The 12189-nt window shown below is 42.2% G+C and overlaps 1 protein-coding gene across 3 annotated transcripts in view; it reads left to right on the forward strand.

Annotated features, from left to right (window-relative positions):
• Positions 1–12189, forward strand: part of pax5 (paired box 5) — an 89351-nt gene that overhangs the window by 15734 nt on the left and 61428 nt on the right. For all 3 annotated transcript variants that reach the window (XM_088912421.1, XM_088912422.1, XM_088912423.1), the window contains exons 2-4: positions 2601–2766; positions 8012–8209; positions 10088–10152. In XM_088912421.1, the coding sequence (XP_088768547.1) occupies positions 2601–2766; positions 8012–8209; positions 10088–10152 (429 nt within the window). The remainder of the gene's footprint in view (positions 1–2600; positions 2767–8011; positions 8210–10087; positions 10153–12189) is intronic.

Raw genomic sequence — 12189 nt, forward strand, 5'->3', positions numbered from 1 at the left:
AATATCCTGTTCTTGGGGAAGCTCTCTTATTTGTTTGTCCTGTAAGTTGTTTTCATTTCTAATAGAATCAGTTTAGTACATCTGAATAAGAGCCACTGATGTTTTTGTTAGGGTTTTCTGGAGAACCAGGATAGCCTTGGTTATTGGTAGCCTCTAAAACTTAGGATCAGCGCTGGTTTACATTGTGGGTAAATATCAGCTTTTCTATCCCTGTCACAGTTTAGAGCCTGTAAAATACTGTGACCTGTATACTTACCAGAATATCATCAACATAGATGTGTATTTATGTGTTGTGTAAACAGAGAACAAGACTCTGTGAGATCAGTCTTGACCATTTTATTTTAAATGTTCAAGACAGGCTCTAAAAGATATGTCAAAGAAATCACAGCCGACATTTCCTCAGTGTTTAATTTAAATGTTCCAGAGTTAATCTCAAAGATCCTGGATTTGGGTTAGCTGGTTCAATACACAAGCCTATATTCTGTATTTACATGTATATGTGGGTACTGTATATGAACTATAATATATTTACAGTTAAAGGCAGTTGGAGAAAATATTTTAAAAGGTTATTCAGTGCAATACAAGTTACTTGTGTAGGGGATTCCTTTTTAAAACTAACTAAGTTGAGTGGAAATAATCTTAGGACGTCTTGAGGTACAGAACTGTGATCTGTGTGTACGGGATTAGTGAACTACTGTATATGCATAATTAGCATGTAAATACATTACTTTTTAAAAGCAACTGCCTCAGCACAGGCAATATAAAATAATGAACAAGGACTTTGGTTTTTAGTTGCTTTTCTATTATGTCAAAATATTGAAAAAATCGCATTCAGAGCCATATAGTTAAAAACACCTAACTCCACCTACAGTACAGAACAGATCCTTATCTTTTGAAAACTGTAAATTGGTCAATTTGTAGTAGTATCTCTGCAAAATATTCTAGTTAATGACGATCTTATCATTTATAATGATAAACCTGTATTAGCTTGTATGCTATGCATAAAGAACCCATTATTTGACAGCTACGGATGTTGACTTTGCCCTTTGCCTTTATGAATACTTGTTTTTCTTACTGTCTTCTCCCTGTAAGTAAAAGACTTGACAGTTCTAGGGGTGATAGGTGTCTCTTCCTTGTCTTTAGCGCTCAACTGTGCATCTGCATCACATTTATTCAGTATGTTTGTATATATAGCTGTCTCTCAGTTCACATATGTAGGTGTAGACAGATAGACATGGTGACAAGCACTTCTTTGGCTGGTCAATCACATGTTTGTATTAATGGGAAACCTGAAATAATACAGGAGATAGGTTTCTGGCAAGTTACAGTAAATACTATGGGACACTATATGTGCTCTGATGCACTTTATTTTGAGGTGGCTAATAAATGAGAAATTTATGATTCTTCCGTTCTCAGCTGTGTTTCATTACAATTTCAACATCCTATGATAGAATTTCTAGCCTGGCGTTCACTATGATTACCTTAATGATAAAGTGAGATTGTAGAAGTGTGGGAAATGCATTCAAAGATTTTCTTATCAAAGTTAAAGGTTTTAAAGTAGTACCAAATATTTATTTCGGGCACATTACATTTATTGACACTTTAGGTCTTCTGTTTTTTTTAACTTCACAGGTTCACAGGTTCAACTTCACAGTAGCTTTAACTCTTTCCTCACCAGTGAAAAGCTTGGCAATTTCTTCTTGTTCGCTTGTTAACAGAATATGGGATTACAATAAAACACTTTTCTAAATATGCTCGCTGGTAATATACATACAGCCGTGTTATGAGCTCTTTAGGAGCTTTATCGGCTTTATCCCTGATCACTTATATGTTATATATAATTAATATACCGACTGATTCTTCTTTATCTATCCCTTTAAGAGTCTGCAATGAAAAAGAAGGTTTGAATAATTGGTCCAAGGAAATTCGTGAGGTGCTACTCACCCCTCGCTGAGCAATTTGTAAAAATGACAAAAAAAGCGTATTTAAGCTTGGTGAAATGTTTTTTTTTCCATATTAAGATAACTTATTGGGCACTTTCCTAACTCTTTTTTGCCCTGGTGGCTCTCATCCCTGTGGGCTGCACGAACGCACCGTTTAAATGAATGTCTCAGCCCATCTGTCTGACTGTAATGATGACGGAAGACTCATAATCTAAAGAGCAGTGGTACGTCGAACTAAAATCTGAGCACACCTGTGTTTTCGGAGACGTGGCTTGCTTTTTCTTTTCCTTCTGAAGGAGTGGGGAAAAAAAGTGAGCATCAGACCCACCTGGAGGGACACCTCCAGCAGAGCATTGCACTTGAAATCAGCATGCACAGCAAAGGCTCAGCCGCGTTAATTGGCAATGGAAGAGTTGTGAATGGGGGGGCAGAGTGCGTGCTTTGCTGTGGTGTTCCATCTCAAGCCGTTTACTAGGGCTGATCTGGTGAGCCTGATGTGGATAATGGTAGTGATTGTGCCTCCCCGATGCAGTGAGTGTATTCAGCCTGGCCTGGCGCATGGCGGTAGCTGGCAGTGCCCTTGCTCACCGCGCTGAGGCCGGACATCAGCCCTGCTGCTGGGGCTCACTGCGTTTCTCCCTGGTCTTGTCATTGCAGGACACGGCGGAGTCAATCAGCTAGGGGGGGTGTTTGTGAACGGGCGCCCGCTGCCGGACGTGGTGCGCCAACGCATCGTGGAGCTGGCGCACCAGGGGGTGCGGCCCTGCGACATCTCCCGCCAGCTGAGGGTCAGCCACGGCTGTGTCAGCAAGATCCTGGGCAGGTAAGCAGACACGGAGGCCAGGCGCGGCCCACTGGGCTCCGTGCCCATCCCGCGCTTCTGTCTGGGCTTTCCATCCGATCTTATTTTCACCAAAACATGAAGTTCATATCTTTGCGTTCCGACCCCGATTCATATTGTGGTGTGAGGAAACCTCTGTGGAGATTCAAACCCACTGGGCATTTTAAGGCCTTTTACCAACACAAAGAGGCCAATCCCGGAACAAAGTGCTGAACTCTGAGGAAAACGATGCGGGAGGGAGAGTTTCGCAGGGAGTCTGGGGAGCTCATTAACTTGAGCCTACCTGTCCGCGTCCCCCGTTACCAGGGCAACGTGCGGATACGCCCCTGGTCACTCTCGACTCCCCCCCACTGGAACGGCCATTCCAGTCCCAGTGTGTCTCCTTGCCAAACATTCAGCAGGGAAACGGTGACCAGTTTTAGTATCGTCTTGGCAGTATTTTGAAAAGAGCCCTTCCAAACTCACCTCAAGTGTGAGAGTTAGTATGGCCGTTGAAGGGGTATGGAGCTACACAGATGTAAATTTCAAACCAAAACACAAACCCCTTTGTTGATCTAAAACAGGGTAATGTAGTGCAAGTATTTTTACTTGTTTCAGAATCATTGATATTTTATGGGAGCCGAATATATTGTTTCAGTATGCTAGAAGTACTATTGAAAAATATGTGAATTACCTAATAGATTTGTGTGTATTATTGTTTTGAAACGGTTGTGACCATGGATGACATTGTTTCCCACTCCTTTCCTTATTTAGAGCGGCTTTTTATTTTATTTTTTTCTTTAAAATTGTTTAAACCTCTACATTTTCGTATTAGCTCAAGTTGTACTATGCAAAAAAAATGGTTTGGCTCATTGGTTATTGGACCTAAGATGAATTTATACAAAACCTTCACGCAGTTCAAAAGATTGTATACGTTGAAATATTACAAATATTTTTGCAGCGGTGCATTATGTCGCAAATAAGCGGCAACACGCTCTTCTGTGTGCCACTTAAGCATCCTAGAGAACTATAAACAGTGTTCATAAGAAATGTCCGATACACTAACTTTCAGTGACCTTTCCTTGCCTATGAATAGCATAAGAATACCTCTCTTTGCGCATTCATCTCACGTATCCTTCCTCCCCCCCATCTCCTCCCTTGCCGCTACTCCTTGGTTAACTCCTCACTCTGCATGAGGGTCCCAGCTCGCTCGCCCTATCGCCAGGGGGCTGACTCTGAACTCCAGCTCCCACCATACTTGAGCTCTCAACGCTTATACAGTACATCTTAGGTGCTCTTATTGCTTGTGAAGTCACAGTACTGCGCTCCCGTAAGAGTAAAGCCGTAAGTGAACACGGCCGGCTGGACGGTTTCAGTAATGGTTCTGAAACAGACCGAGCAATGAGCACACAGTGAAGCTCTGAATAAAAGCTCTAAATCAAAGCTGAATGGCGGATGCTTGACCATACCGGGCCCGCGGCCGTAGCAAAGTTGTGGCGGCAGGGCTGTGTGTAGCGGTGCGGTTGTTGAGCTTCTGTGTGACAGGGGTTACCTGTTTACAACACGGCGCTCTGTGGCACGCTGGACTGTTGAGTGACTAGACTTTTCTCTTCTGTGCTGAATTTCGAAATAGGCATCGCGATTGACTTGCACAGCCAATGGTATTGTGCGGCCGAGATGCTGGAGGTTTGTGGATTCTAATGTAATTTTAAAAAGGATTAGAAAAGTTATATTATCTCGTAACTAGCTCATCATTTTTTGAGATCATGACGCTTTGTATGTACAATCTATCGATTTAGGCTATTCAAAAAGACTTCAAGTGTAATACATAATTAGGTCTATTTGTTCTTGTGCAGTTTTATAAGAATTATAAGAACGTCCTTCTCTTTTTTCCTCTCTCCGTAGACTGAAAGGTTTTGCAATTCTCTCCCAGAGTATCGTATGTACACCACTAAAAAAGGACACAAAGGAAAAGATTCATCAAGGCATTTGCATCAGAATGAAACTCGCCCCATATTTCTTGAAAAGTGCAGCAATTTTGAATGGTTGAAGGTGGAGGATTAGTTAGCGGGCCCGTCGTTATATCACAAACCCGTTTCTCATTGTTCTCTGAAAGAGAATTCTTTCTTCTTCAGCTTCACCATTGAAGCGTTGCAGAACGATTTCTCTAAGCTTTTTGCTCCATTTCAAAATTGGCTCCACCTTATTCTTGATATAATAAATAATTTTACAAATCCTAAATCCTTATATTCATACCTAAGTGCATTCTTCTTTCAGTTACACATTTAAAATATGTGTTTACTGTTACATGTGCGAACTCACTCCTCCCCTTAATAGTAAATTAGAGTTTTTTTTAATACTAGCTTATTTTGTACTGTACCTGTAAGAATGTTTATTATTCATGCCTAGTTCAACATTTATTCATGCCATTAACATTATTTATTCTGTGAGTAACAACACAGAAAGTCCTCTGTTCTGTCTGTTGACATTGGTAGCTCCTGCACGGGGCTGCAGTCTTTAAGACACACTTAAAACTGAACAACTTTCTGTGGCTTGGCTTGTTAGAAATAGAGAGTTATGGTTCTCTATTTAAAAACTAAAAGTCAAAAGCCATGACTACAGGAGAGCATCAGCTCAGTGAACCCTGCACAGGATTACAGAAAGCATTGCTTTGGTTTTGTTAGGTACAGCACAAATGAAAGTAGTATCTAAATCATTTGCATGTTCACTTTCCATGTGTACAGATCTGCACTGTCCCCATCAACTACTGTCAAAATTCTAGACAGTCTGTCTGGCACATGAGGCTTAAATAATGTCACTTCTTGCTCTTGAAAAAAAAAAGCACTGCTTCATTTTCTTCTATGAAGTGTGCTACATTAGAAGTAAGTTGCTTTATGTAGAGATTTCATTTCCCAAAGGTTGGCGTCTTATTTTGACCTCAGACCAAATTTTCAGTGTTTTTTGTGCGCAACTGAGATTGAAATGCCACAGATCCTGCTGGTGGTTAAACACTTGTCCTGTGCCACCCAGAGCTTTTCTGTCAAGTGCCTCTGCTGTAGATTTAAGAGTGAGGAATAGGCAGTTAACGTTATATGGATGGTAAATCCAAATTATAATATTAAATAAATAATAAATAATGCAATAGTTGGATGATAAAAGAACATGGGTGACACATCTGGTGGGCATTTTGTAGAGTTTCTTGTCTGCCAAGTGAAGGGAATCCTCTGTCCTGTCCTTATAGTGTTGGCAGGGGTGGAGGGTGAGGGAGACAGATTGAGAATTCAACTTGTCTCTGAGCTCACAGGTTCTTTAAAGCCTGGGTCTTGAGGAGCAGCACCAGCAGCAGCAGCTGGGTGCAGTTGGGCTCATGCGATAGCCCGGTTTGTGAAACCATGCAGTCCGGTTTTGGTCATACCGGGCCTGTCAGATCTCCCACACGTGTCCTCGTCGTGCGTTTGTAGCAATTGGCCTCTTCAGTCAGCAATGTAGTTCCAGCAGCTCCTGCCCGGAACTCTTCTCTCCTCTGAGAGTGGAGACCAGCGGGAGGTTGGACATAAGCCAGAGCTCTTCCAGGCCTCTCTGTCGGGGATTTCCTACCTACAGTCTAGTGGGGCTGGGCGGGGTGTGGGGCTGACTAGGCTGGCTGCCAGTGTACAAGCACCCCCCACAGAGGGCACTGTACTGTGGAACAATTCAGTCAAGAAAGCACAGTTACCACGGGCACTGCCTCCCTGCCAAACTAAAATCTCTGCCAAGACAGGACGAGTGCCAGCTCTCCATGTAGCAGGAGGGCAGGGGACCTGGCAGAGGAAAGATACCAAAGTACAAATGCTAAATTACTAATGGCATGGGGAGAAAATTAGTGGGGACAGCACGTAAATGTGCAGATAAATGAGCCAGATTTGTAGCCTGTCTTGAATCATTTTCTTTCCGTGGCTGGGAGTTCTGCTGGTACTGCCTCCAGCTGGGCAGAATAAAACAATGAATCTTCCCCCCCCCACCCCCCCCCCCAAAAAAAAAACAACTACTGCAGCACCTCTGCACAGGAATCCCATGAATGTTTTTCACTGAATAAGCCTGTTTCTTAGAAAAGTACAATGAAATCTTGGCAAAAACATGGGAAAGAATCGAAAAGTACTGCATGTTACAGATTAAAAAAAACATTTAAATGCAGAACATGGTGTGGTTATCTATCAAAAGGGATTATTTGTCTTGTTTCTTCTTTACTGTGAATCAAACATTGAATGTCAGATTGTAGAAATGTATTGACTTTAGTCCACAATTAACCGACTAATAGGATTCAAAGAACCAGGTACAGGAAGACATGTCTCGATGCTGTATAAACTTTATTCAGAAATTTCAGAAATCACAGCATAGCTATTTCCTTTGTTCAATGTGATTTCTTATTGGTTTCTGGTTTTCTGTCCTATTTTTGAAGTCCTCTTCCTGTGTTGCCAACTAAAGGACAGCTCCAGGATATCATTTTGGTACTCAATTTAAGAAAAAACTAGCCCTCTGGATGCTCTTACCATTGTCCCAGTCATTGTACCAAATATTTCAAGTGACTTATGAGAGTTTTGTTTATTTTAGTGACACATTCAGCATACTCAATAAAAAACGTTTCTGTGTTAATGGACTGCATAATATACTTCTTAACTATCTAATTCTTTAATTCCTGATCTGCTGCCTGGTTGTTTATACTCATTCACTGTTCCGCCAGAAGTAGCTTTTGAAAAGTCTGTTTAGAGCCGAATGAGAAGTAATTAGAGAGGAAGGTGTGGTATGTTAGTGTTATACTGTCTAGAAACCATACATGAGCAGCTAACGTTAGCACTTGACATCAAAGCATGGTAACAAAGCTGCTTTCTTCTCCTGTACACCTCCTGGTTGTGCTGTAAAGGCCTTTGTTCAAAGATCATTTGGGAAAAATAAAATGAAGAAAAATAAATATCACACTGAACACAGGGATTACTTAATGCAATGGAGAAAAGGCAGGTAAAATGAGGTTCCGATGAAATGGTCTTTTTATGGGTAAGCTTAACTTTTAGGCTTCTTTAACAGTGAGGCAATACATTTGCATCAAATGTTTTTTTACTGTGAAAGCCCGACTGCTCTGCAGCAGAATCTATTTGTTCAGCTTGGGTTTCTTTTTCCTGTTGTCATCAGCATGCCAAGGAATGGGCATAATGCAGTATTTAGACTGGTGGCAGAGCCTTAACTCTATATTTTTTTAAAAATTTGCTCACAGGTACTATGAGACAGGAAGCATTAAGCCAGGAGTCATCGGAGGATCCAAACCAAAGGTTGCTACACCCAAAGTTGTTGACAAAATCGCCGAGTACAAACGCCAAAACCCTACCATGTTTGCCTGGGAGATCAGGGACAGACTGCTGGCTGAGAGAGTGTGCGACAACGACACAGTGCCAAGCGTCAGTTCCATTAACAGGTAAGAGTCTTAGCTGCTTTGGCACGAGACCCTGTGCTCAAAAGTGTAGGAAGGCATCAGCAGCACACTGTACCACTGCAGGGTGACGTTTGCTCTAATGCTCTAATTTTGAATTGCTCTTTTGCATAAGATAAATTCACTTTAGTGGCCATATACAATTTCTTGGATTAGGAATTTGTCTTTTCGTATACCCCAACTTGCTTTCCATGAGACGCACAGACAGGGAGAGAAGCTGGGGGTCAGAGCGCAGGGTCAGCCATTTATACGGCGCCCCTGGAGCAGTTGGGGTTAAGGGCCTTGCTCAGGGGCCCAAGGGAGTAGGATTCCTCCCCCGGCTGCGGGATACAAACTGGCAACCTTCTACCGCACCGCCCGGAATTGCCTGTACTTTCTTTTTTGTCAAAGTAATTTTATGAAAATAACCATAAGTTTTTGTGGGATGGTGGTGGGGGAAGTTAGAGGACCGCATGCAGTACATGAACTGAGCTAACTCACTCTGAATGAAGTTCAGGTACTGGCGTCAAGTAGCCAGACAGTAAACCTTGTGTATTCTGTAGATGAGCATCCCACTGCAGCTTGTTTCTCTTGCAGTGTCTTGTAGAACATCCATCTGTCCATTTTCTGACTGCTGTATCCAGTACAGGGGTGTGGGGGGAGCTGGTGCCTATCCCAGCAAGCCTATCTCAGGCTGTATCCCAGGACGCCAGTACATTGCAGCGCACACACAGACACTGACACGGACACGCTCACACCAGGGCCATTTTGTGCAGAAGCCAATTAACCTACTTACCTCCCATTAATCTTTGGAGTGTGGGAGGAAACCGGAGCCTCTTGTGGATCATGCCATCTGTATTAATTATTCGGAGAAAAGACTCTTTCTGCCCGTCCAGTTTGTCCAGGTGCCGATCCTGGATGGGCCATAGGTCACGGAATATCCTATCCCACCACTCCCCCTGCGTGTCATTCCAATTCATCTTCTCCATGAAAACTCCTCATCAGCGTTCCGAGGGGAAAGATGTGGGAAACAAACGACGTGATCTACTGTAAACGTGTAGTAAAGCTGTTCTGCTCTCGACATATTTATGAATAAAGGCCTGGGGCTGCCACAGCACAGTGTGTGTACAATCAGAGCTCATTGCATCCAGCCCGCGCGTGCACCTGTGGTAACCGCATGATCAGTCAAGCAGTCATGTGTGAGGCCAGCTCTCATGTCACGCTGCCATCACCCAGAGCCAACGAGAGTTGCTCCATTGATTTCCTTTGGCAGGTTGTGGATGCACATAGCTCCTCTTAGTGCTCACATTGCACACCTGATACTAAGCTTGTACGGAGCACAGAAACTGATAGATTACATCACCTTCTGCACTGTGCGATGAGCTCCCCTAGCAGGTGACATCCCTTAAAAAGCGAGACCCTGTCGTTTGTCTCCCGGACCGGAACCTGAACCTTTTAGCCCAGCTGACATCTGGACCAGATGATCGGTACCACCCTCATTCTCGGCTCTCAGTAGGGAAGGGTTTTTCCCGATGTTCCGCAGAGCAGCGCTGTCGTTTAAATGTGCCCCTGAGCCCTCTGCCAGGAAGACGTGGAATTCTGAAATCATGCTACTCCAAAAGAAACATTTCAAGATAAGACGACTGTCTTCAGAGCCAGAATAAAGCATAAAGAGGATAAGCAGTGACTTAGGTACAGGGGAACAGGTAAAGGTAAATTCAACCCTGAAAAGTAGAAGGAAGAAACACAACGTTTCCGATGAAGAGCCTTCTTGGTGTGAGCCACTTCACACTATTTTAGCTCCCTACTCGAACCCAGTCCATAGTACAAAGACTAACTGGCACCTCTGTTGTCTCCTCACATGGTAAACTTCGGGTGTGTCAGGATCATCAGGACCAAGGTACAGCAGCCCCCCAACCAGCAAGTCTCTGCCTCCTCTCACAATATAGGTAAGTCATTTTCCATTCAATATAATACAGTACAGTATGTTCCTTTTGCTTTAAAATATTCCTGCTACTTGCACTTCTCTTTTCTGAAACACTCAGTTCCAGTGGCAGGTGAAAAAAAAAAATTGATGGGCTTTTTTTAAGAGCTTGAAAATTGCTTTTTTTTTTAGAAAAAAGGGCAGTAGTGACAGTATAGGTTTTTATCCATCAAAAACAGGTTTTTGCTTCAAAGTCAGGAGCTTTCAAAGCTAGGAGCACGACGTGAGTTTCAGTCGGCCTAACTAAAACTAAACTTGAATACTATAAATAAAAACATCCATCAGCCCTAAAAACTTGTCAATCTTGATACAGTCTCTCGTTTTAGAATTTAGGCAGTATTTGCTTAAGAAACTCCATGAATGTTGTAGTTCTTTAGTTGTACTAGCAATTATAGCATTTTTTGAAAAAGCTGAATCAATTCTGATTCAAATAAAAACTTATTGAATAAGTTGCCCATTCTTTCTAAAGGTTTTTACTGAATTGAACAACAGAAAAAGGATTTAGCGTTGTGAGCAGGGAAACAGAATAATCCTTCACAGTACGAATGTTGATTGATATCTTAGATATTCAGTTAATGTCTTTGTTTCAATGGACCTATTAAATTTGGTAAAGCACAAGTATGCAAGATCATCTATTGGACCATGTGATGAAAACAGGGACTTTTAAAATTTAGAGATCTTTACCTTGTTTTCTGAAAGATCTCACACTCTATTTTTAAAAAAACAAAGTTTATCTTTAGAACAGTAAAACAGTAGAATCATGGTCTCTGCTGGTCAAAACTCTGCATTGTGTGAAACAAGTATTCAGTATTGTATATTGTTTATCATGGATTATTGTATTTGAATGAGCTCTTCGACTTCATCGATATTTCTAACAATTCTTTTTTTTCATCAGCAATTATTCTTCAAGAAAGAACAGAAAAGCTCTATGTTTTAAATAGCTAAGTCTGTTTTCTTAGGATTACTGAGATCCCATTGTCTAATACCTAAGACCTAGATCGGCCTCTTTTCTGCTTTCTTCAGAGAGCAGGGAAGAGAACTCTCAGCAAACCCATGGAGACAGTCACAATCACACACAGCACCTCTGCACATGAGACACCTGTTTCCTTCCATTATCATATGGATCTTTTTCCTTGACTGAGCAAATTTTAAAACATTATTTGTTTGTTTGGCAGACAGCTACTGTATATCCAAAGCAACGTGCTTGTTAGTACAGCTATAGCACCTTAACCTGTATTTAGGGTGGAATAGCAGATGAAAAGAAATATAACATCCATTGAGGAAGAATAAAACAATAGTCATAAATATGGCGTACTAATTCACAGTACATGTGACATATACAAAGGAAATATAGAAAGGTGACTCTACTGCAGAGGTTGGCGAGTCAGTCACTGGTGGCTCTGAAAGGTGGGCTGTGATTGGGGACCTTCAGGTGAAGGATGTACAGTCGTACAGCAGGCAGAGGTGGCCTTCAAAGAGCTGCTCTTCACAGAGGTCTCTTTCAGGGAACAGAAAGAGAGGTGGAATGAGAGGGTAAAAAGAGGGGGTGGAGAACAGAGGAAGGAAGAAATAAATGAATGGGGGAAATGGTAGGCACAAACAAGAATCCAGAATCCAGGGTTAAAGGGGCAGCTGTTAAAGGTCATCCACACTCTGGAGGGCTGGAGCAACTTTTATAGGTCCCCTTAATCCATTGACTCACATGGACGCAAGTAAACTAAGAATTCAGCCAGGAATAAAAAACCGAAGCAAGGTACCCCCATAGGACCAGTATATAGGACATAGTGTACATAGGAAGTGTAGTGGCATTAGTTTTCAAGGGAAATACATGATAGTTTTCCAAGGATCTGTGTTCCTTGCAGTACACTCTGACCCTTTAAGAGATCAAGAGTGGCTTCACGCAAGAGGAATCTGCTGCGAGAGCCATTCTAAACAGATTACTTCGAATCTTCTGTTGTTTTGGGCTTTTACTCTATTTAATTCAGAAGCTCCTGGGTAACCT

This window comes from Atractosteus spatula, chromosome 1 (genome assembly GCF_055471065.1).
Source record: "Atractosteus spatula isolate fAtrSpa1 chromosome 1, fAtrSpa1.hap1, whole genome shotgun sequence".
NCBI lineage: Eukaryota > Metazoa > Chordata > Actinopteri > Semionotiformes > Lepisosteidae > Atractosteus > Atractosteus spatula.